Here is a 23,888-nt window from a genome sequence, read left to right as displayed (position 1 = left end):
GCTGCTGGTTGGGGCCTCCCAGGCCACCTAGGGCCGGAAGCAACTTTTGAGCCCTAGCTGGGAGCAAGCACCAGGCCCTCGTTGGTTATTTCTGGGACAGAATGTGCAGAGAACCTGGAACTGGCTGGATCAGCGGGATAGGGAGGAGCTGGTCTGGCCAGGTTTGGCCTGAAAAGATGCTCAGTCATGGCGGACTAGGGGCTTGGTGCCCTGCCTTTTCCAATTTGACAGATTGTGATATAAGCCCCATTGGAGACTGCAAGGGTACTGGAGGGATGGAGACAGCTGGTGGTGATGGCACTACCTCCAAGGAGCTTTGGGGTGTTGACCCTAGAACCTTTTCCTAGGTACCCGAGCCTGGGACAGAGGAGCAGCAATGCTCTGTGTCCCACTCCCATCCTGCAGGCTCTGGGCCCTGAGGCCTTCTATGTTCTTGATCAGGAACCTGGTTAGAACTTTCCAGGGCGGCTTCCTCCTGACCACCCCTGTGGTCTTTGAGACTGTTGTTGCCAGGGATTCATAAGCATGTTTGCATCCCCTCAGCATGCTCTGGACTCAACTGGAGTGGATGGGCTTGGCTGAGCTCTCACAGGCAGGGAGCTTCCTGGATCTTGGCAGGGCCATCTCTGGACTCTTGGGGAAGAAAGCCCCTTCACAAAGCTGGAAAAACAGCATCTCTGAGGCCAGAGTTCACTGAGTGGCACTCCAGATGCCAACTCCCCTCCTCAGCAGAGCCATGGAGGGGGCGCTGATAATTCTCTGGAAATGCAGGCACAGTCTGCCTCATGCAGCCCTGGAGATGTGAGTGTGACAGGATGGTCACCCCTCATGAACACACCCTGGGCCTCACAGTGTCATCTCCTAGTTTCCAGTCTTAAGTCACTTCTGTGCTCCCTCCTTCATGGCCTCTCCCAGATCTTTCCCCGTGGCTTCTACCCTTTCAGTATGAGACCATCTAGAACATGGCAAACACTAGTATATACCCGTAACTTCAGAGATTTTCTTTACAAATCTGGTGTTTGGAAGTCTTTTTCACTAAGAAAAACAAATGAGCAAGGCTGAAACAGCCAGCATTGTCAGCACCGTCAAAATCAGAGCTAGGGCGCCTGTGCTTCAGTGGACCCTTCAGTGCCTCCCAGTTGGGCAAGGACCCGAGCCCAGCCTGTGTCTTGTAAGGTCTCTTTGTCTCCTCTTCACTCTCTAGTAGTATAAGCTCCTTGAGGGTAGGAGTCCTGCTCTATTCATGTTTCCGCCACTCAGCACCTGGCGAAGAAGAACAGTAAATGCTGTTACACAGTGAATGAATGAATGGATGAATGAATGAACAACAAATGAAGGGATGACTGCCTGGCAAACCCTACTGGCATTCTTGCTGTTCTTTGAACACACCATGACACTCCCAGTCTGAAGCCTTTGCCCGGGCTGTTCCCTCAGGTTGGAATGTTCTCCAGATGCTTCACTCTGTCCCCTCCCTCATGTCTGCTTTACCTTCACCTGAGGCCTTCCTGTCACCCTGTCCAAGACTGTACCCCTCATCCCACCCTGCCCTCCTGCTCTCCCCTGCCCTGTGTGGGCTTTCTTTTCCTCATAGCATATAATCGCTTTCTAACAGCCGTGTAGTTTATGAATTCACTGTGTTATTTATTGTCATTTCCTCCCACTATGATATAAGTTCCAAAGGGCAAGGCACTCTTTTGCTTACTGATGTGTCTCTAGCCCCTGGAATGAATGGTTCTCGGCACAGAGCAGGCCTTAGTAAAAAGTAACTGAATGAATGCATGGCCTGTCAGGTGTGAGAGCGAGTTATCCCCATGTCAGTAGTGTTAGGATTTCGATGGATAAAGAAAAATGGTGCTTGACTTTTTTCAGCTGCACCAAGAAAGATAAGAGGAGCGCCTGCAGGGACGTGTATTAATGGTTTGGGTCAGGGATTGAGAAGCAGAATTGAGGGTCTTGAGTGTGATACATGGTTCTCTGTCCCCTTGCCTCAGTTTCTCTATAAGCAGCCTTTGACCATCAGGAGTTTACGTGGCTTCACGCATTTGCGAGAGTCATGAGTATGCTCCTGCATACTTAGAGACAGGTGTGTCCCCAGACTGAGGCCAGGGGCTCCCAGCTTCAGGCTGCTTCTGCCTCCCAGCCAAGGTGGTTATTGTTGGGTATTTATCGAAACCCATACTGTGTGCCAGATGTGCTGCTGGGTGCCGCAGGGCCTCAGGAACAGACCATCTAGGTGATGAGAGCTGTGAGGACATTGAGGCTCCTGTGATTGAACTTTGGCCCTTACACTTAGCCTTGCCTGGAACTGTTTGCTGTATGGGTGTTGTGGTTGAGTGTGTTTACAGCGGGAAGCTGGAGAACAACAGTTCTTGGGCGAGTCCTGGCCCAGATGCATTTTCTTGCACCAGAGATGCTCCCTCAGGCCCTGGTTGCCAAGTGTGAAGGGGCTCTCAGGGGGAGGTCCAGGGGGTCAGGAGCTCATTCCCCACAGTGAAGCCCACCTTCTAGCTTTCCACTGTGCCCCCGCCTTGGTGACATTCCTGCCCCTCCCAGGCACATAGCTCCTCTTTATTCACCCTATCTTTCCCCACCCACTTTATAACCCTCTACCCCCCTGTAAAGAGCTGAGTTTAAACTTCATCCAGCACTGTCACTGACCCATGAGGTCACCTTAGAGAAGAAGAAAAAAAGCTAGGAATATTTTCATTAAAAATTCTCCCCATATTTTCATCTATGCCACGTCACGTTCCCCTGCCTACTTACTTTTATTCCTGAAACAACTCTGAAATCAAGAAAGAACACTGCATAATTTTGCATTCACCTTCCGTTCTGCCAGCTGCCTTCCTTCAGTGTCTTACTTACCCCACTGGCTTGTTCCCTGTTCGTTCAGCAAACATCTAATTTTGAAGCCTGTGTGTCAGACCCCGTGTTCGCTGCTGGGAACCAGAGAAAACTCACAGACCCATTCACAGAGCTCTCAGGGAGACAGCATGTAGATGGCTTAGCTGAGCACAGCCTGGGCAGGAACGTGGGGCCGAGGGAGGCCAGGCCTGAGAGGCTTCGTTCCTGAAGTCAGGACAATGGGACTCTGGTCCTTATGGAAACATCAGGGTCAGCAAGCGGTCGTGAATAGTTGAGGTTTCTGCTTTGGGGTTCAGGTTGACGGTGTTGTCATGTAGACTTAATTGGGGAGAGAAGGGGGCAGAGTCAGTTTGGTGAGGGTACTGGTCAGTAACAGTGGTGTGAGGCCTTACTGGATGGACTCCTCTGTGCAGACTTGAACTCATAGGTCTAGGTGTGGCCTGAGAGGCTGCATGTCTGACAACTCAGGTGATGGTCACCCTGCTGGTCCTGGGCCCCACCACGCAGCCCATCCCAGCAAGTGTGCAGGTGAAAGTGCCACATGGGGCTTGGGAGTGATGCCAGGCCCAAGCCCTGAGGTTTGGGAACAGCCAAGGGCAGGCAGGAGCCTGGCCAAACTGGCTTCTGGAAGAGACAGAAAAGCTCCAGGTGGCATGGTTTGGAGGGCCCCCCTGCAGAGCCTAAGTGAGGAGAGGGCTGAGCATAGACCATGGGATGGACAGTAGAGTTGCAAGGTGCTGGAAGAGGGAGGCCTCGGATGGGGACGAAGGCAGCTGTGCACCTGGTCTAGACAGCCTCACCTGGAAACCGTCTGAACTGAGCTGGTGATTTGATCTGGGGATGCTGCCTGGAGGTAAGTGTATCTGAGTGACAGGAGCCGCCTGCTAGGGCAGAGGTGCCAGCAGGGCAGCTGACAATGTGCTGGCCAAGCTCCCCCTCATTTTCTCTTTAGCACGTTGTTTGCAGGCCCAGAGCTGGCACCTCTTCCCCTCACCAGCATTGCGCAGCCTGTGGGCAGCTTCCACTGAGGGGCCAGGACTGGGAGCTTCTTTCCTGGTCTTCTAATTACAGCTCTGTTCTAAAGCTGTCATTTGTGTCCCAGAAGGTACTGCCTTAACGTCCAGGCCCTAAGAGCTTAGATTATACTGAGATCATATGGGTATTTACTTTTAAAGTCGTATATTTTTTATTAGAAAGTCTAGCTTCAGAGTTTTTTCTGGACATGTCTGGTTAGGACGGGAGGTATCGATTGAACAGATGTTCAACCTTGGAAGTAGACATGTGCATAAATGCAAAACCATAAAACTGTCCTGCAGGAGAAACGGATGAGAGGCAGGGGCTTGTCTTGCCAGCAGAAGTATGGGAAGATGCCCCAGAGAACATGACATTGTATCTGGATCTTCAGGTGTGAATAGGTGTAGCCTTTCCCACTTCTGTGCCTCGTGTTCTGCGAGAACTCGGACTAGCCCACAGATGAGCAATGAGATGCTCTGGCCATGGTGCCAACCTAGGGTAAAACTGCTTCTGTGTGTTGTCAGTGCTTCTAGCCCTTTCAGGAGGGACTTTATATTCAGGCTACCCATGCCTTCTCTCTACACCCTTTTCTCCACATCAGTGCTGTCACTTAGATGAGCTAGGTGAATGGAACAGCATGGATATCTTGAGGGAAAGGCATGGCACCTGGCATTGCATGTACCCTCTGGGCTCGGCCTCCTGGAGGGTGGGCAGGGGCAGTGACGTGTTTGTCACACACTCTCCTGAAGGCCACACATCTGGGGACAGTGTGTGTAGAAGCGGAAGGTGGACTGGGCCCTTCTGTCACTTGTCCTGACTGATTGTAGCAGAGCCACCTGGTTCCTTAGCCCTGGTTCCTCACGGGCCGGGCACCTCTCACATCCTTGACTGACTCTCTCAAAGCATCCTTTCGTCTTAGGGATTTTTGAACTTCTCAGCAGAAGTTGCCAGGAGGATGTAAGGGTTATGGAGTTTTCCTGAGGGGCCACATGGCCCACAGCTATGAGGTTGAGGGGCAGAATTTAGAGTTGTTGTTGCCATTTGATCCATCCCTAGTCCTATCCTCTGAGCTGCTCAGCCTGCCATGGACACAGTGTCCCTGGGACAGGGTGCTGGCCCAACCTGTTCCTCCTTTACCCGTCTCATCACTCTTGTGTGTGCTGACACACGCTGCTGTGAAAGGCTTAGGGGCTATGTAAGGGACTACTGGTCATTTCATAGATGGGAGTCTGGACTTCTTAGTCTGTTCCTGTCCTGTTCATTATGTGAGTTTCTGTTCACCAGGGGTTATCATAAAAGAGGTACAGGAAAACACACAAAAGTCTACAAAACAATCCATGAGCCTGTGATCTAGAAAGATCTACTTATAATATTTTGATTTATTGTAATAACTTTTTTAGAAATTTAAGGGTTTTTTGTTTGTTTAAAAAATCTTGTAACAGCAAGATCAAAACCATTTTCGTTGTTACAGCCAGGATCTCTTTTCCATGGGCTGGCCATGTGTACTTTCACTTTGAAATCATGGTCTTCCTATTATTTTGTGCCCTGCTTTTTTGGAACAGTTTAGATTAGATCCTCAGGTTTCTTCTCTGATAAGCAGTGAGCTCCCTGTCTTATCTCCAGGATTCTGGGAAGAGCGTCTGGGAGGATTTCCACAGGCTGAGGCCCGAGGCCCGAGGCCCAGTGTGTGGTGACAGGAGAGCCTGAGGGCTGGGACTTGCAGCCTGGGTTAAACCTGGTGTGGCTGCCTTCCCGGAGGGCACAGTTGAGTCTGGCCTCTGCAGGACCTTCTTACCAGAACCTGGGCAGGGCTCTCTCAATAGACTGGTTTCCCGGCTCTCTGGAATGCTGTATGTGGCCAGCAGGCAGCAAGAAGCCTGGGACAGGAGCCCCGCCCAGGCAGGCTCACTTCCACACACTATGTGTGCATGTGCGAACATACACACACACAAAGACAGGTTCACTCCCACACACTCAGTATGTGTGCAGCTGCACATGCACAAAGACAGGTTCATTCTCACACACCGTCACTACTCCACACAAAGCCCCACATGGTTCATTCTCACACACCGTCACTACTCCACACAAAGCCCCCAGACTCAGGCTCACACACACTCGCACACACAGAGACGGGCTCATGCACATACACAACCCCCAGGCATGCTTAAACACTCCCACACACAGGCAGGCAGGCACACATACATACTCCCCCCACAGAGACAGTCTCACACACAGAGACAGGCTCATGCATGAACACGCTGCCCCCCCCAGGCATGCTTAAACACACCCGCACACACATACAGGTAGGCAGACTCACACACATTCACCCGCTCTAGGCAGCCACACCCCACGCACGCACGCACACACACGTGCACGGGCACCTGGAATCCTGCTTTAAATTTATATCTCATCAAACTTTCCTAAGAGTAGTTTAAAAAATGAGCAAATGCTTAAGTGATGGAGTTTATTTCATGAAAAGCTCGAAATAGTGACTGACTCTAGTCTGAGAAAAACTCTGGTTGCTGGTGGTTTGGTCACCTCGTCAATGACAGTGCCCAGGTCAGAGGGTAGTGCTGACTAAATGAAGTGAGGCACCATGCCCTCATGCTGCTGTTTTAAAAATTGCTGTAAATGTCTGCTGTTTTAAAAATTGCTGTTATTACTGTCCAAAAGGTGCCCCAGTTGGCACTGGCTCCAGCCTTGGCCACAGCGGTTGTCACACTGGCTCAGGTGGCAGGCTGCCCCACTGTCTGGGCATCACGCCTTTCTTGGAGTTATGGATACACTGAGATCAGAAGAGCCCCACTGTGGTGTACAGTTACATGCCAGTGCAGAGCCGTCGTCTCCCGGGCCTCGGGTGTATATTAAGGGTAACAGAAGTCAGAGCTTAAGAAGAAAACATATGGAGAAGAAACTTAAAACTGAGCACTTATCCTCATTTCCTTACTTCCTTGTTTCTTGCAGATTGAAAAATGGTGAGCTTGCCATTCTGACTGCCAGCATGTGTGTTTTAAGGGCAGGAGCGGCTGCTGGGGAGGCGGGCAGGGAGGGGCCACCGTGACCTGCTGCATCCTTGATTTGGTCAGGAGTCACTGGTCACCTGCTCCCTCCTGGGTGTCCCAGTGACGGAGGGAAGAGGCTGTGCTCGAAAAGCAGCAGAGACAAGTGGGGATCCAAGAAAAGAGAGATGCCCCAGAAGGCTCAGTCTCCCCAAATTTCGTAGCCCCAGGGCTCAGGGAGAAGAGAGGGAAGAGCATAGGAGGAAGAATGCGCTCATTGGGAGTCACCCTTCACTGAGTACTGAGCTCGTTCTCTGTGGCATGGCCGGAGGTGGGGAATTGGGGCTCAGAGCATCTGAGAACCTCCTCAGTCACATGACAGCCGAGTGGCAACCCCCAACTGTGCCCCACCATCTTAAACTGCTGTTCTGTGTCACTTGTCAGTGAGACTGTAGATATTAAGAAATTGACCAGAAGATTGGGATTGTCCAATAATCCAGGTTGGAAAACTTAGTGGCAGTTCTAGGTTTTTTTAAATTAAACTACAACTGACATATAACATGATAGAGTTTCAAGTGGACAATGCAATGATTTTGTATTTGTGTAGCAAATTGGGTACCACAGTGAGTCTGGTTAGCATCCATCACCGTACATAGTTACCAGGTTTCTTTTCTTGCGATGAGAATGTTTAAGATCCATTCTCCTAGTGACTTTCAGTTCTGCAGCACAGTATTGCACAGTATTACTCACTGGTCACCATGCTGCCTGTTACATCCAGGACTTATCTTATACCTGGTAGTTTGTCCCTGCTGGCTTCCTTCACCCATCCTGGCCACCTCCTGCCTCTGGTAGCCACACCTAGGTCTGTTTTAAAGTGAGCCTCTCGCTGAAGCAAAGTGCTTAGATCGTGAGTGTACAACCTAATGGTTTTCACAAAGAAAACTACCACTGAGCCCAGGAAATAGGCCCTCACTGACCCAGAAGTCCTCCATCCCTCCCAGCCACTGCCCCTGCCCCTGCAGCATGCTGGGCTTCTCTTTTCTGCCGTGCTCACTCGTATGAGTGACTTGCACAGCGTATGCTCCTTTGCATATGGCTATTCCCGCTAAGCACGGAGGTCACACACACGCTTGGTCTGCACCGTGTGCACTGGAGTCGGCCTGCTGCTGCTGTGTGGTTGTCAGTGATGGAAGGGTGCCGTGCGGGTCCTGCGGACGGACATTCAGCCAGTTCCCAGTTGTTCTCAGTGTGGGGCTGCTACAGACTGTGCCACTAAGAACACCCTTGGGCATGGCTCTTAGTGCCTGCCTGCATGGGCATTTCCGTTGGGAGTGTCTCCAGGAGCAGAATTGCTAGGGCCCAGTGCAGGCAAGGATGAGACCATGCCCCAGAGTGCCCTATCGGCTCCCATGCTTGTCCCCTGCTCTGGTTGTCGGCTGTTCATTGGTTTATTTTAAGCAGGCAGGCAGGTGTGTTACTGTCTTGTGTGATGCTATAGGCCCTCTCATCACTGGAGCGACCAGCGATGAACATGCTCTCCCGTGCTTGTTTGGTTAGTCCCGGTGACACTTGGTTTCAGATTCTGACAAGTCTTCATAGCTGGTGATGTCAAATATTCTGTTCTTTGTTCTTCAAGAATGTCTTGACTATCCTTAACCTTTTTCCTGGGAATTAGATGGAATTGCACTGAATCTCGAGATAGGCTTGAAGGTTTGACATTTTTGTTACGACGAATCTTCTGGTTTCTAAGCACCGTCACTGCCTCCCCTATGCATTTATGTTCTTTTAATTACTTTCAAGAACGTTTTATCATTTTCTGTATAGAAATCTTACATTTTTTTTCTTAATTTATTCCTAGGTATTTGGTGATTTTAAGTGGTGTCCTTAAAATTTTATTTTCCAAATGTTTGTTGTAGATTGTTCCAGCTGGGGTGGGCTGCAGTTCAATTCTGCCACTAACCACCTGGGGTTAGCCGTAGGCCCCACTGGTCTGGGGCTCAGCCCTTCATCTGCTGCTGCCTCCTTTCAGATGCCAGCTACAGGTGGAGTCCCCCTTCTTGGGCACTTCTGACCAACTGGCTATCAATTCTGGGAGTCCCATAAGCCCCACTTTGGGTCAATAATTCAGTGAATGAGTCACAATGACTCAGGAAAGTGCTATACTTGTGATGAGTTTTATTTTATAGGCCGAATGCCTGATGAGGGCTGGCACAGTCTCGGAGGGAGAGTTTCCATGCCCTATGCCCCTTAAGGTGTGTCACCTCCTGGCACATCAGTGTGTTCCCCAAACGAGAAATTCCACTGAGCTTGGGGGTCCAGAGTTTTTATCAGGATTTCAGTACCTAGGTATGATTGATTATTAGATTATTGATTGAGCTCCATCTCCAGCCCTGGGAGGTAGGCAGTGGAAAGATCCTAGTGGGGTTTACTGGTGGCCACCAGCTCTGGGTCTGGGGGTGGGCCCCCCCTGGAGTCGTGTGATTAGCATAACAAAGATACTGCAGTTACTCAGGAAATTCCAAGGGTTTTTGAATCTGCCAGGAACTGGGGTCAAAGATTAAAGACATTCTTTATTATACCACACAAGAATAAAGAAATAACCGTTCATTTTTGTATAGCAACCTTGAATCCACTGGCCTCGCTGAATTCAGTCATTACGTCTAATCGTTCATTTTAGATTTTCTTCCCATGTAATTATGTTGTGAATAATGGCAGTTTTATTTAATTTTATTGCTAAACTTTATACATTTATATCTTGTTTTTGTCTTATTTTACTGGCTAGGACATCTAGGATTTTGTCAGCCTGTATGGTGACAGTGTGCATCATTGTGTCATGCTAGGTCTTGGGGGAAAGCTTTCACAATTTATCATCATGCATGATTTTGCTGTGTTTTTTTTTATTTTTTTGTAAATTGTCTTTATCAGATCAAGCAAGTTTCTTTCTCTTCCGAGTTTGCTATGAGTTTTTATAATGAATAGATGTTGAATTTTACCAGGTGCTTTTTAAATGTCTGTTGAGATAATCGTCATTTATCTCCTGTAGTATTCTGAATTCCACTGATTTTTTAAATATTAACCCATAAACAATTATCATATGATATATTATCCCTTTTTTACACACCACTGGATTTGATTTGCCAATATCTTTATTTAGGATTTTGGCATCAGTGTTCACAAGAGCCAGGTCTACGTAAACGTTTTTCCTGCTAAAACACCAAGGGAGATATTTCAAGATGTCACTGTTTTTTTGTGTGTGTGCGAGGCAGAAAAAAATAATTGTTTAATCATTAAGTCTTTTTTCCTCTTCTAACTGATGTCCCAAGTTAGATAAACCAGTTTGAACTCATCAAGTAATACCCTCCCATCACTGCTTCACCTCCCCGCCCCTCTCCCTACCCTAGTAATGGCCTCGAGCATCAGGTTCGTGTTGCTGGAGTTTTGCTCCCTCTTCAGGTTTTCATTATCAAGGCCTAGAATGATTTTCATAGTAAATTTGGGAACATTTGGTGTATGATTGCCAGTTACCAACTGGGGTTTCACCAAGGAAAAAAGCTTTTTCTTTTCTTTGCGAAGGAGATACCTCAGTAGAAAGTTAGTTGCAGACTTAGCACAGCTTGATGTTAGCCAGCAGAGCACTTAGCAGAATTTCCAGTTGCATCGTCACGCCTAACCCGTGGCATGTGGGCTCTTTACCCACGGTCCAGCTTTGAGAGTGATTCGCGCACAGACTATTAGCTGGTTGCACACACAGGTCCAAGGAGTGGATGCTGCACAGGCAGTAAGTAAGGGAGGAAGCTGCTAGTCAAGCAGAGGTACGAGAAGGAAGGGGGGCCCTCCTGGCAGGGGGCCAGATGGCCAGGAGCCGGGGTGATGGGGGAAGGGCAGAGAGCTCCTGAGAAGATAGGACTGAGTGGGAAGGGAGATCAGAATACACCAAGGGTCCAAATTCAAAAGGAGGGAACCCCAGGGCACCCCTGATCAGTGCCCCTGCCCTCCTATGCTCACTGTCAGTCTTTCAAGTGTTTTTCATCCACTTTGTTTTTTTTCTGCCTACGACAGCTCTGTGTGTCCCTCTCTGGACCTGCCTAGATGTGTCTCCAGGAGAGGACACATGTACACATGTGTACTGTGAAATATGCAGCCATTCAATTAAAAAAACTTCTATAATGTGGGAAAATATGAATAATAAAATAATGTATTTTAATATTCTATGTATATTAATATTAAAGACCAGAGAAAATGCTTTGTTAACAGTAGTTATCTTTGGAAAGCAGGGTTATAAGTGATCTTAATTTACTTTTTTCCACTTTTGTTACCAGTATCAGTTAAAAATCATATAAAAATTAGCTGTAAATCAAATCTTAAGAAAATTGGGGAAATAAGAACACTGTTGACAATCTTAAGGAATTCCTGTATATATTTAGGTGTGGTAATAGAGTCACAGTTTTGCTTTTTTTAAAAGTCTTTATTTTTTAGAAATACTTACTAAAGTGCTTGTAAAATTTATAGATGTTCACAGATAAAAGCTGGTATTTGCTTCACAATAAGCCGGTAGAGTGGGAGGGAAGAAAGAGGAAGCCAGATCCACAGAGGAGTTAATTGTTTAAGTTAGGTGAAGGGCGAAGGTGTAATTATTTCCTCCCTTTTGTATGTGCTAGATATTTTCCATAATAAAAGGTTAAATTAGAGACTACTGGCTAAGAGAAAAATCAAAGGCTTGAAGACCTGGTCCTGGGTGAGAGCCCAGCCTTAGGGGCTCCTGACATGGTTCTGTCAACAGCTTCCCCCTCAGGGCTCTCTGGTTAAAAGGAGGCTGTTTGCAGAAGTCCCCTGACCCCAGCATGATCACCCCTCCCTGTGTCCTCCTGGGCAGGCCCCTCTGATCCTCCGTTTCCTCCAGGAAGAGCAGGGGTCAGTCATAGGAGATGCATGCGGGCCACCCCCAGAGTTTGTTCACCCCTACTCTGCAGCTGGGACAGGTGGGCTGAGGGGGACACCCTAGTGTCTGTTGTGGGAAAGGACAACCAAGGCCTGGCCACCTTTACAGAGCTATTCTAAGGGGAGCGCTCCTAACTGGTGGTCACGTATACTATTAGAAAATACTTTTACATTATTACCTCCGTTTGTTCCAAAGTTGCCTGCATGCACTGTTTCGTAATGTATATATTACAAAACAAACACAGAAAATTGTTAGAGATAAAGATGAAATAACCATGATATTTAATGTCTTTAAAAAGTTAACATTCATATTATCTTTAGTGCATACTTTATATACTTTCTCAAGGCACAAAATGCCTTTCTGGTGGGGGTCATCAGTACTGGCAGTGGCTGTAAGTCTGTGTTTCAGATAATTTTCTTATCAATTTTGAATTACTTTGGCCAACCCCTTGGCTTGGCCCTAACTCCGTGGCTACTGCTTCCCTCTTGCTGGTTGACAAGCTAGCAGGGACAGAGAGGGTCACCTCAGGCTGCTGTGGGCCCTTGTGCTTGCTTTATTCCTGGGACTTCATACAGGGGGCCTGGTCAGGGAGCGCTGTCAGCCTGTATAAACAGAAGCTAAAGTTGCTTATTTATGTTGGACGAGTCCCTGTTTCAGAGACCCTATTCTGAAAGGTCCCTGACAGACGGCCGGGGCTCACTTCTGTGTTGTTTGTGTGTCTTGCTCAGGATGGCAGGCAAGTCTACTGGGAAGGCTCTAGAAACCCTCTTACCTGCAGATCCCTGTCTGCTCTGGCAGATGGGCCACCATTCTGCTCTTCCATTTATTTCTCTTCTGTGCAGCTGTCCCCATAACTTATTCCTTTCTCTCTTGTTTGTTTTCTGTTTTCTGTTCTATGTCTTGCCTCCCGTTTTTCTTTATTTCCTTTAAAAACATAACCAGCTATAATGCCGTTTTTTCATTGGTGCTATGTATTGAATAGCTAGCTGACTTATCAAGCACCTGCTGTATATTTAGCCTCGTGCTAGGGGTTGAGTAATGAGTCAAGAACCACCTAACTGAACTCATGCTGGTGAGACTTTGAACTGGGCCCTCTGCTATATACAGAGGGCGATTTGGAGGCGTGTAAAAAATTCGCCAGTCAAAAACTCTTTGACCTAGTAACTCCACATCTATAAATGTGTCGTCATCTCACATGGGACAATAGAGAAGAACTGGAAACAGCTGTGTCCAGCAACAGCAGGGAGAGGGTTAAGCCATCCTGGCATCCACAGGGGAGGCCAACTGAACTTGGAAAATAAAATTAAAGTAATATATTTATTATAAAACTGAGAAAAGTGGAAAATGATTAAGAAATGAAAGTGACCCTTATCTCACCATTCAAAATATTAATATTTTTGGTGCGTGTTCTTCTAGTACGTCAGCAGTGAACTAAATTGCTTTTTCCCGCTTTCAAAATGAGATTTCAGTTTTTGCCTCTTCTGATTATAGAAGGAAAACATACAAAAAGTAAAACATTGATTTTAAAATGCATTAAGCCAAAGCATAAGGAGCCAGTGTCAATGGCTTTTATTGTCCTGCTCCTTAACTTCCTGCTTTACAGAGGTGAACACTATCTCATTAGGTAAATCTCGGGAGCCTCAGCCCTTTTGTTCAGTGGCTGCAATACTGTGTCATTACCCACCTTGCACATCGGCCTGGGAGTTTCCTTTGGATTAAGGTCTCCTCTACAAGTGGGAGCCTGCTTGGGCCTGGGTCTTGCCACCTCCTCTGTGACACACACTACCTAACCCTGGAGAAATTTCCTTGTTGCCCCAGTGGGGCTCTGTTTTAGTCTCTGGTCTGACAGTGTGTATTAGTCTATGTTAAAATGAACCGGCCTCCTAGGTGTTACTGTAAGTTGCTCATTGCCTAAGCACCCGCCTCCGCCCCCGCCCTTCCCCGCTGCAGAAGGCACTCTCCCACCTGGGGGCTGAGGGGTTCAGGTGGGCCTCCTGCTGCTGGGTGAGGTCAGCACTATTAATAGGCCCTTAATCCTGCTGTGGCCAGTGGCTGGGGTGGGGGATTTCCTGGAAAAGAGGGCTCTGTTGGAGGGCTTGAGAGCACAAGGCCAGTCCTGGGTGTCAGGAGGTGGGACTTGCCAGGAGGCCCACGAGAAGGATGCTGAGGACACCATCCTGGTGGTGGAACCGTGTCTGATCTGAGGCCCCTGGATCTAAGCAGTGAGAAAGGCAGCCATGACTGGTGAGCAGGCCCCTTGCAGGGCCCTTGTGGCTTTGTAACCTAGCACCTACTGAGGTGTCCTTCTGGTCTTTGAGAGATGATGATAAAGCTTTTCATGAGGGAAGAGGACATAGCAAAGGTGGGGGACTGGGCTTCCTGGGGCCCCTGGAGACTGCCTGTATGTGTCCAGCAGAGTCTGGAGCATCTACTGTGCTCCAGGTGTGCGGCAGGCAGAGGGGGTGGCACAGAGAGGAGGAAAGTCACAGTGCAGCCTTGACTAAGCTGCACCCTGCTCCGTAGGGACATGGATGCCAGTGGGCCAGTGTCACATGCAGGCCTCACAGCTATGCAGATGCTGGGAAAGGAAGAACTGGGCCATGGGCTGGCCCACCCAGGGCTGAAGGTAAAAGGTGACAAGTGAAGGACTCTGTCTTTTCACTCCTCGCCCCTGTTCCAGGTGGGAGAGGGCAGTAGAAGAGGCCCAGGCTTTCTGCCTGGTCTGTCCAGCCCTCTGGGGTTTCTAGAGACTGGACAAAGGGAGACGAAGGGCAGGATAGGCAAGTTAGCAGCCAGGTGTGGCCCAGAGGAGACCAAATGACAGCAGTGTCAAGGTGCCTCTCTCTTACAGCCAGGTTGCCCCTTTCTGGCCTTGCTTGGATTTAAAGGAAACCCCAAGTCCCAGAAGAAGCAGTATGGGAGTCCTTTAAAAGTTACTTTAACATGCGTATCTTTATAAAATTTAACACATGCGTTTATCTTTATAAAATTTACACTATCGATTATGGAATTTTAGGAATTTCTCTTCAGAAAAATAAAAAAAGGAAATGAAAACCACCCTGAATCCCCTATACTGTTAGGATAAATCTAGGAGATTGTTACTTTTATTGGCCCAAAATAGTCAAATATCAATAATTTCCTATCTATCAGCCAAATTTGAACAGTTTGCTATATTTCCACAGTCTTTTTGTTTAAATAAGGAAAGTGTGGGACTCTCAGCTTTTGGGGTAGATGTATTATTTAAATTTTCATGTTTCATTTCTTACCCCAACCACCCCCAAATTCAATTATCCAGTTGGATCAAGACTAATAATAAAATGAGGTAACTCATTCAAACAGAATTCTATATTAGATTTAAATTTCTTTCAGTGAGAATCATGAGCATATAAGCCCTAAGTCGATCCTATTTTAAATGGTAGATCAGCTAACAGTGCTTTCTGAATCATACAGACTTCTGAATCACCAAAACTCAATCATTCTTAGTCTCCGTCCCTTCTCCCTCCTCCCATGAGCGGAGTCATTCGCCCCACAAGCACAAAGCAAACACTGTGTGCCTCTTGATGTTCTGAGTTGGGGACACAGGCTGAAGTCCCTGCTGTCATAGACTCACAGTCTACTGGGAGCAGGGGGCCCGGCAATGATAAAGGCAGGGATAAGCATGACAGCCTTTATTTTAGGTGATAGAGTAACAACTGGTTTAGGGTGCTGGAGGAGGGTTTGTCGGCAGGGAGGCCCTGGGGGTGGGCCTCACCCAGAGGGTGACACACAGACCTAGAGAGGGGAGCTATGCAAATGTGTTGGAAGGAGGTGCAGGGAGCAGAGTCAGGTGTCAGGTGTCTGTGGAACAGCAAGGAGGAGAAGGCTAGCCTGAGCACAGGAGAGAGAAGTAGGAGATGGGTGAGGGGCCACACGAGAGGCTTTGGGCCAGGCACAGACAAATGTGGCTTGTGCTTGGAGTGAGGCGTGAGGTGACCTGACTTCCCTGTGAGAGGCCCCGCCCTTGCTGCAGTGTTGAGAGTGGACTAGGGGTCCAGGACGAAGCAGAGAGATGGTGAGGAAGGGGTGTGTGTGGCCCGGAATGGGACAGTAGCCGTGGAGGCCACCAGGAGAGGTTGCATTGCAGGCACCCCTTGCAGGCAGAGCTGATGGGTCTGCTGAAGGGGTTGGATATAGAAGGGTAGAAAATAGAGGAGGCAGAATTCACTGCCCCATGGCCGATGAGCTGGATTGAGGGAGATGTGACAGGCTGGGGCAAGGGCAGGAGCTTGGTTTTGGCGATAAGTTCAAGGTATTAGACATCTACACAGAGCTGGCTGTTGTCAGCTGCAGGTGGATGTTTGAGTCTGGAGGGCACAGGAGAGGGCTGGGCTGCAAATACTTATTTAAGACATATAGTTTGTACTTAAAGTCACAAAGCAAGGGACCTAGGCACAAGGACTGAGCCCTGGGACCCTCCCACATTAAGAGGACAGAATAGCCCCTGAGATCAGAGGACTCCAAGAGACCGGTATCCCAGGAGGAGGGAGTGGCCCCTGGTCAGAGAGTGCAGACTGAACATTAGGCCCCTACCATTAGAGGACTTTGTGACCTTGGGCAAGGGAACATTCTGCTAAGAGCAAATTAGTAAAGGCAAATACAGCCCAGATTCCAGTGGCTGGGCCAGCAGAAGGTGAAGGGGAAGCTGTGGAGAGACCAAGAAAGACGTGACCCTCACAGCTCTGCTGGGGCTTCCTCCCTTAGGCTGCTCCAGACCCTGGAGTGTGGGCCAAGCCCTCTGGGCTGGCTCCCTGTTGTCACATGCTGGGGTCAGGGGCATGAGACCAGAGTAAGAACCCAGGGGGGCCTGGGAAACCCTACCACCCCACAGAGCTTTTGTGGAGGGCGTCTCCTCCTTCCTCTTGCTTTAGGACTAAGGGGTGGCCCTTCTATAATTATAGTGCCTGCCTAGCCTAATTATTTGCCAGGCTAATTTGTTAATGGCTTTGGGACCAAGAGCCTTTGCCTGGGGCAGTATCATGGCCCCAGGGCACCTGCAGGGAGTTTGTGAATGGCTCTTGGGACACCAGGGTAGGAATGGGCAGGGGCCCTCGGGAACCCCTGGTCCAGCTGTCTCTGGCTCCTCTTTTTACGGGTTGTCAGTGTGGGTCTTTCCCTCCCCTGGATCTGGCACCAGCAGGACCTTGCCGTTTCATTCTGCTTAAATAAATGATCCTTAATGCCTTGACACTAAAATATACTTCTGGTTTTTCTTCTCATAAAAGCAATATGTTTGCAGTAGAAACTTCAGGAAATACAGAAAAGAAAAAAAACCACCCCTGACCCTACCCGAGTGACTCATGACCCCAAGTGTGTTAGCATTTCGGAGGAGGAATGTCATGACTAGTCCCTTTGCTCTTGTCTGACTCACTGTGTTGTCCCCCAGGGAAGTCCCACTTGGCCATCGTGCAGAAAGTAAACAACGAGGGTGAAGGGGACCCCTTTTACGAGGTCCTGGGGCTGGTCACCCTGGAGGATGTCATCGAGGAGATCATTAAGTCGGAGATCCTGGACGAGTCAGACATGTATAGTGAGTTCCTGTCCTGCCCCTTATTCTGACATCCACTGTCTTGCATGGGAAGGCCACAGTGCGGGGACATAGGGGCAGGGCTGCCTGAGACTTGGGGATTCATGCAGGCTGGGCTAGCGGGGAGAGGAGGCCACCTTGGTTCCTGCCTTTGGCCTTTGGACCACCCTGGCCCAGGCTCCGCTGTTCCTGCATGGAAAGAGGGACTGCAAGGCTGGCAGCTGGTGGGCAGGTTCCATCTACTCCTGAGTCCATGGAGGGGACAGCGTGCTCAGCTCCAGATTCCTCCTCTTGCAGCTGACAACCGGAGCCGGAAACGGGTGTCTGAGAAGAACAAACGTGACTTCTCTGCCTTTAAGGATGCTGACAACGAACTCAAGGTGAAAATTTCACCTCAGCTGCTTCTGGCTGCTCACCGTTTCCTGGCCACAGGTAAGAGTGAGAGGAGGGACACGATCATGGAGGGAGAAGGACTTGGCCCCGACTGCTCCCAGAGGGGACCGGGCTGCACCTGGAAGGCACAAGGCGGCTCCTCCATCCTTGGGCGCGCCCTGTGATCTGCGTTCCCTACTGCATACTTTCAGGATGCATCCCACTTAGTTTTAGAAATAACCCTTGGTGGTCTATGGCTATGCCAACCTGAACATGCCCGATCTCGTCTGATCTCAGAAGCTAAGCAGGTTCGGGCCTGGTTAGTACTTGGATGGGAGACCACCTAGGAAGACCACGTGCTGTAAGTGTAAAAAAATAAAATAAAATAACCCTCGAGAGGACCTGAACTGGGCCCATCAAGGCTCGTGGAGAAGGACGCAGGCCCACCCACATGCAGCCCCCCGCCCTGGCCCTGCTCATTCCCTCCGAGAACATGGTGCTGGCTCTGTTCTTATCTCTCCCGCCTCCCCTCTGCCTGCATGTGCTGGACTTGATCGTAGGACTGGACCTCTAGATCAGCATCTTCTCCCTTCTCACCCCTGCGTCACAGCTGCCTTGGGACCTGGGCAGTGAATTAGAAAGACTCCTACCTCCTCGTCCTTTTGCCCTAGTCTTCCTTCCCAGCCCTTGCTTGCTACTGGTGTGGAGATTCCTTCTCCTTTCTGTTTCCAGGATGTAGATGATGTTGATAATATAATAACATTTATTGCGCACTTTCCATAGGCCATGCATGGCTCTGAGTACTTTACATGTATTGCCCCATTTGACCTCGACATGACCCTGTGAGGTTGGAATCCCCATTTCACAGATGAAGAAATGGACACAGGTCATGTGACTTGCCCAGGATCGTGCCCCCTTAGTGCGGGTGTCACTGTTCAAGCCCAGCATTGGGCCCACTCTAGTCTGACCAGTCCAGAGCCCAGCGCCCCCTCCCCGGGGGTGCGGACTGAATGGGCGGGCCTGGCAATGAGGGAGCATCCCCTGTCCCCGCAGAGGTCCCCCAGTTCAGCCCTTCTCTGGTGTCGGAGAAGATCCTGCTGCGGCTGCTCAAGTACCCGGATGTCATCCAGGAGCTCAGGTTCGATGAGCACAACAAGCACTGTGCCCGCCACTTCCTGTACTCCCGCAACAAGCCAGCCGACTACTTCGTCCTCATCCTGCAGGTGCGCCACCTGCACCTGCCCTGAGCCCCTGTCCCCGTGCCCCCACCCAGAGCCCTTAGGCCCTTAGGCCCGTCGCTCCTCATGTCTCCTTCCCACCTTGTCCTTTTTCTCTTTTTACTCTGTGACCCTGACCTGTGTTCTTCCAGGGGAAGGTGGAGGTAGAGGCCGGGAAAGAGAACATGAAGTTCGAGACTGGTGCCTTCTCCTACTATGGCACCATGGCCCTGTCCTTGTCCCCTTCTGGTGAGTTGCTGGCTGTACCTGTGCTGCCCTTCAGTAGGCCTGGAGGGAAGAGGATGCCAGAGAGGGCCCGCACTGCCAGGCCTTGAGGCAGTGGCCTGGAGAGTAGTCACTTGCCCCTTTGGATAGGACTTGGAGGTCGGAGGGAAGGGAAAGGGGTTCTGAGCAGAGGCTTGCGGGGAGCCAACAGTGCGTCCTGAGACAGTGAGACCAGTCTGCCAGAGCAGAGGAGACTGGGGCTAAGGATGAGTCGGGGGGCCCCAGAAAGTCAGTGGCATTTGGTTGCTGTTCGTAGCTTTCAAGCAGGGAAGCAGAATGTAGAGTGGGCCAATGGCCTGGTGGGCCATGGTGCCCTCATTTGGCTGTCACATTGGGTGGGGAGTTGAGAGGTGATGGGTAGAAAGAAGGTACAGGGCCTGGCCCCTGCACACTGGGAAAGGGGACCCAGGGTGGGGTGAGGGACCCAAAATGCCCATGGTTGGGGCCACGCCAGGGCACGTGGCACACAGATTTGGCTTCTCAGGCTTAGCTACCACCTCTTGGTTAAGGGTTGGTTCTAATGGAATAAAGCAACTTGTGGGCAAAGAGAGTACTAGGCACTCTCGAGAGAGGTGACTGTGCTGCCCCAGTCCTGGTGCCCTCTGCTTCTCCAGTCCCAGTGGCTCAGGCGCCTCTTGTCAGAGTGGTCTGTCGCTGGAGTGGGTGTCTTGCTGGCGAGGTCCATGTCTTGGCCAACACAGCTCCTCACTGGTCCTGGGAACCCTCCGAACCTCGAGGGGGCCCAGGTGGCTACACTGAGGAGTGGGTATCCTCTTGGTGCTGGGGGACAGGCCACGCGGCAAGGTGGGTGCTGCTGCTCCTGGGAGCCTTGGCCGTGCCCACTGTGTCCTTTGATAAAGAGGACCCTTTTGGGGGCCAGGGCACCCAAACCTATCGACACAGCTCTGCCCTTCCGCTGGCATGTGTAGGATCCTGGAGGGAGGAAAGGGGACAGGATCTGGGTTTGGAGCAGGTGGTGGCCCCAAGAGGACTTCTCCACCCCTCCTGAAAGCACCTTGTCATCCAGCTTGTTCAGAAAGGCACACATTGTAGGACATTTTCTCAGTGCACCGTTCTCTCAGCGATGCCTCAGAGGCTGGTGTCACTATCCTGGGCTCTGCCCCTTGGCCCGGAGGCCCTCAGTCTCCATTTAGAGTGGCCAGAGGGAAGGGAAATGACTAATGGGGGGCTGTAGAGTCACTATGGGAGCTGTAGGCCCCCTCTACCAGCATCTGCCATCTCTGAGCAGGGCTCAGGGGTCTGTCCTGAGCACCTCCCCATCACAGCCATCCCCTTTTTCACTGTGCTCCCTCGCTGCCCAAGGGAGCTGGACAGCAGGTATGCTTCTCCATCCTATCTCTCCTTCTGGCTCCATGTCCTGCATCCTGACCAGGAGCCCATCCATCGCTGACCGTTTCCTCTTTTGCTCCAGTGCCTTCAACCCAGGCCGGGGGTCTGCCTGGTAAGCGGACCTCCCTGCTCTCCTGGCTCTCAGGTAACGTGGCATGGCTGGGAGAGTTTGCACTGCCACCTGTTGCCTGAGCCCACACATCACAGCTGCATTATTAACCCGTCCCAACAGGCACTGGGGCTCCCTACCTGTTCACACTTGTAAGCCAGCCTAGCCTGCGGCGCAATTACTGATGGCTTTGCCTTGGTCCTAGAAGGGCTTCCCTAAAGGTTCTTGAGAAGACACGTGTGTGTGTGTGTGTGTGTGTGTGCGCGCGCGCGCACACACCACACATGCATGTGTACACAAACAACACACAGGCACATGTACATGCACACACACTTGCAGATAATAGGCTGGGATGGAGGGTTGCTCCTAGCCTGGCCAAGCTGTTCATCCCCCTGATCAAGACCTCACTCACAGACCTCACTGTGGTGACTTCCTTTCTCATCAGTTTTCTCTACAAACCTTTCCACCTTTCCTCACATGCTTTGCTTCTCACCCTGTGGCTGCTGGTATCTGCGGGCGGGGGGGCAGTGGCCGGGCCATGTGATAGCCCACAGTCGCTAGCTCGGTCATTCTAGGGGCTGCCTTTCCCTCCTTAAGTCTTAGTTTCTTCATGTGAGATGGGAACCGTGCACATGTCCACCTCTTAGACTCGTCGGGAATAGTGAGGGACTTGATAAATGTTTAGTTAGAGCTCAGTTATTATCTGTTTTTTCTTTATTGTAACTGTAATGTAAAATTCCAGTCAAAGTATTTAGGAAAAGGCCAAATGCCATATGCTGTTTCTGGCCTTGGGAATGTCACACTCCTGAGTCCTGTCCCAGGACTGGTGGCAACTATGCTGGCCACACTCATTCAGTTCGAGAAACCCCAGCCCTGTGTTCCGAGGCAGCAGAAGGTGCGGGGGTGCTGGCCTGGCGAGCTGAGAGGAGGTTGAGAGCAGACAAGTGTGAGGTCCCATCTCAGTGTGTGACGTAGAAGAGTGTCTGAGACCCCACATCCTGAAAACCCAGCGCCTCAGCCCTCTGTTTCCCATCTTATATTCCTACAGCTGGGTTTTTCCTTCTTAACTGTACCAAATCACACTTTGCTGTTGATCCTCTTCTAAAAAAAGGTTAAAAAGTGACTTAGAAGCCACTGGTCCCTTTCAAACACCCAGCTTTGGGCTGTGATGGGAAGTGGCAAGCCAGTGTGGCCTTGGAATTGGGATGTCTGATGAGCACAGAGGGACCGTTTGCCCTCATTAGCTACTGCCTCACCTCCTTCTCCCTCTCCCACACTTGCTCTGCATTCACAGAAGGCCAGGAGTCACGCATATGTAGTTTGGATCGTGGCACTTTTACCAGAGGTGCTTTTCTCTAAGTTTTCTAGTTAGTTAGTTTGACCAAGCAGATGTGCCTTCATTATCCCCCTTATTCATGGGGGTCTATATCCTAAGTCACGCCACGATGTAAAGCTCTTGGTGAAAAACTCTTTCTGTGTGTAAGATTATATCCTTAGAATATTTCTTCAAATTTAAAATTACAAAGTCAAAAACTCCTAGTTTTTGTTACATATATTATTTGTTTTTATCATTAAGTGCTATAGCTTATTTAGAAAATTGGGAAGTAGAAAAAAGTCTTAAGAAAATTAGGAAGCCTCATCATTTCATTATTCAGAGATAATACTTAATATTTTGGTGTGTTTCTTTTGGGGGCCTCTATTTTTATTAGGCCATGTCACTAATTTGTGTTGGTTTTAAATTAATTTTATTTTTCTGGTATGTTAACAAGCATTAATTAAAAGCAGTCCATCATCCAGATAATTAATGTGAAATATTAAGTGATATCTCTAGTGTTTTTTTCCAGAACTCCATCAGAGGTGTTACTCGGGGTAGAATGCATGACCCTCTGATGTTTGTACACTGCCAGACCGTAGAAATCCAGGCTGTGTTTTCCTAGTTTTCTGAATGAAGCCCAAAGATGTCCTGTTACTGATTCATCTGACCTGGTTATAGCTCTGTTGGTCACTCGGTCACCAGATGTTTGCTCTCTTCACTGAGCTAACTTAGTCATTAGTTAGAAAGTTAGCAGTTAACTAAGAAATCAGCTTAGTCCACTTCCTGTTTGTTTAAACAAGGCAGCTGTACCTTCATAATTAACTCCTCTGTGGGTATCATCGTTTTATAAGTGTCCTCAAAAATCAGAACTAGTGATGCACAGTGATGAGTGCAGTTCCTTTTTCAAAACGAGGAGCGTGCTGCTTTCCTTCCCCATTTGAGGTTATGTCATTCCCTTCCTGGTTAGTCCACAGAATGGAGGCCTGCGCTGCCACTGGTGATGGGAAGAGGTGCTGCCACCCTGTCCAGGCTTTGCTTCCTGGGAGGGGGACTAGGACCAACTGGAGTGGGAAGCGTGCAGTTCCAGGGCCTCTAGGTTCCTGGGAGGGGGACCCTGCTGCTCCGTCCCCCTGCCAGGCTATCGGGGGCTCAGCAGATACAGGTGGGTGGAGTAGACCGTGCTGAATGGGTTCTATGCAGACATACGTTTGATCTCTTACGAGCCTTTCAGATGTAGGCAGAGTGTTGTGTTGAGAGCTGTGTGTGAATGCAAACTGTAATTTACACAGTTTGTGTTCAGTGATGAGCTGTTCCATCTGCTGCGGGAGAAACCGCTGTGCTGCCCGACTGACCAGTTGTTGGGGAAATGAGGGCTTTTGTAGCTGTAAACATCCTGTGTCTTCCAGTTCTGTTTGTGTTTCGATAGGTGTTTTCATACTTATCGCATAGCCCTGCTAAAGAAACTAACTCGTTTGCTCTGATGTGGTCGAACCTGCTTGTTCCTGGGAAGGGCTCCTGTTGCCTGTCAGGGCTACAGCCCTGGGCATCCACGGGACACGGCTGGACAGGAGGCTGTAAGGGCAGCAGGGTGGCTCGGGGCCTGATAGCACTCTCCCCTGCAGACCGCTCACCATCACACCCCAGCCCCCTGAGCCGCTCGGCCTCCCTCAGTTACCCGGAGCGCACCGACCTCACCAGCACCGCGCCCTTGGCCAGTAGCAGCAACCAGCTGGGCGGCTCGGCACTGGGCCAGTACGTGTCTGACTTCAGTGTCCGGGCACTCACAGACCTGCAGTACATTAAGGTAAGTGCACCAGCCGCCGGCATGTCCCCAGCCCTGACCCCTGCTCTCCACCTGCTCCA

The 23,888-nt window shown here is 49.9% G+C and overlaps 1 protein-coding gene and 1 pseudogene across 2 annotated transcripts in view; both read left to right on the top strand.

The window, feature by feature from the left end:
• CNNM4 (cyclin and CBS domain divalent metal cation transport mediator 4) overlaps window positions 1–23,888 on the top strand; it is a 28,940-nt gene that overhangs the window by 2,601 nt on the left and 2,451 nt on the right. Inside the window, exons 2-7 of one of the 2 annotated variants that reach the window (XM_039872513.1) lie at window positions 17,237–17,380; window positions 17,675–17,809; window positions 18,803–18,972; window positions 19,119–19,215; window positions 20,684–20,746; window positions 23,648–23,829. In XM_039872513.1, coding sequence (XP_039728447.1) covers window positions 17,237–17,380; window positions 17,675–17,809; window positions 18,803–18,972; window positions 19,119–19,215; window positions 20,684–20,746; window positions 23,648–23,829 — 791 coding nt within the window. The remainder of the gene's footprint in view (window positions 1–17,236; window positions 17,381–17,674; window positions 17,810–18,802; window positions 18,973–19,118; window positions 19,216–20,683; window positions 20,747–23,647; window positions 23,830–23,888) is intronic. The other variant, XM_039872514.1, reaches the window with a different exon arrangement.
• On the top strand, window positions 17,999–18,117 carry LOC120610325 (uncharacterized; annotated as a pseudogene).

The sequence above is a fragment of the Pteropus medius genome, unplaced genomic scaffold, assembly GCF_902729225.1.
Source record: "Pteropus medius unplaced genomic scaffold, Ma_sr-lr_union100, whole genome shotgun sequence".
Lineage (NCBI taxonomy): Eukaryota > Metazoa > Chordata > Mammalia > Chiroptera > Pteropodidae > Pteropus > Pteropus medius.
The sequence above is the reverse complement of the archived record's forward strand: the minus strand, read 5'-3'. Positions and strand labels throughout refer to the sequence as shown.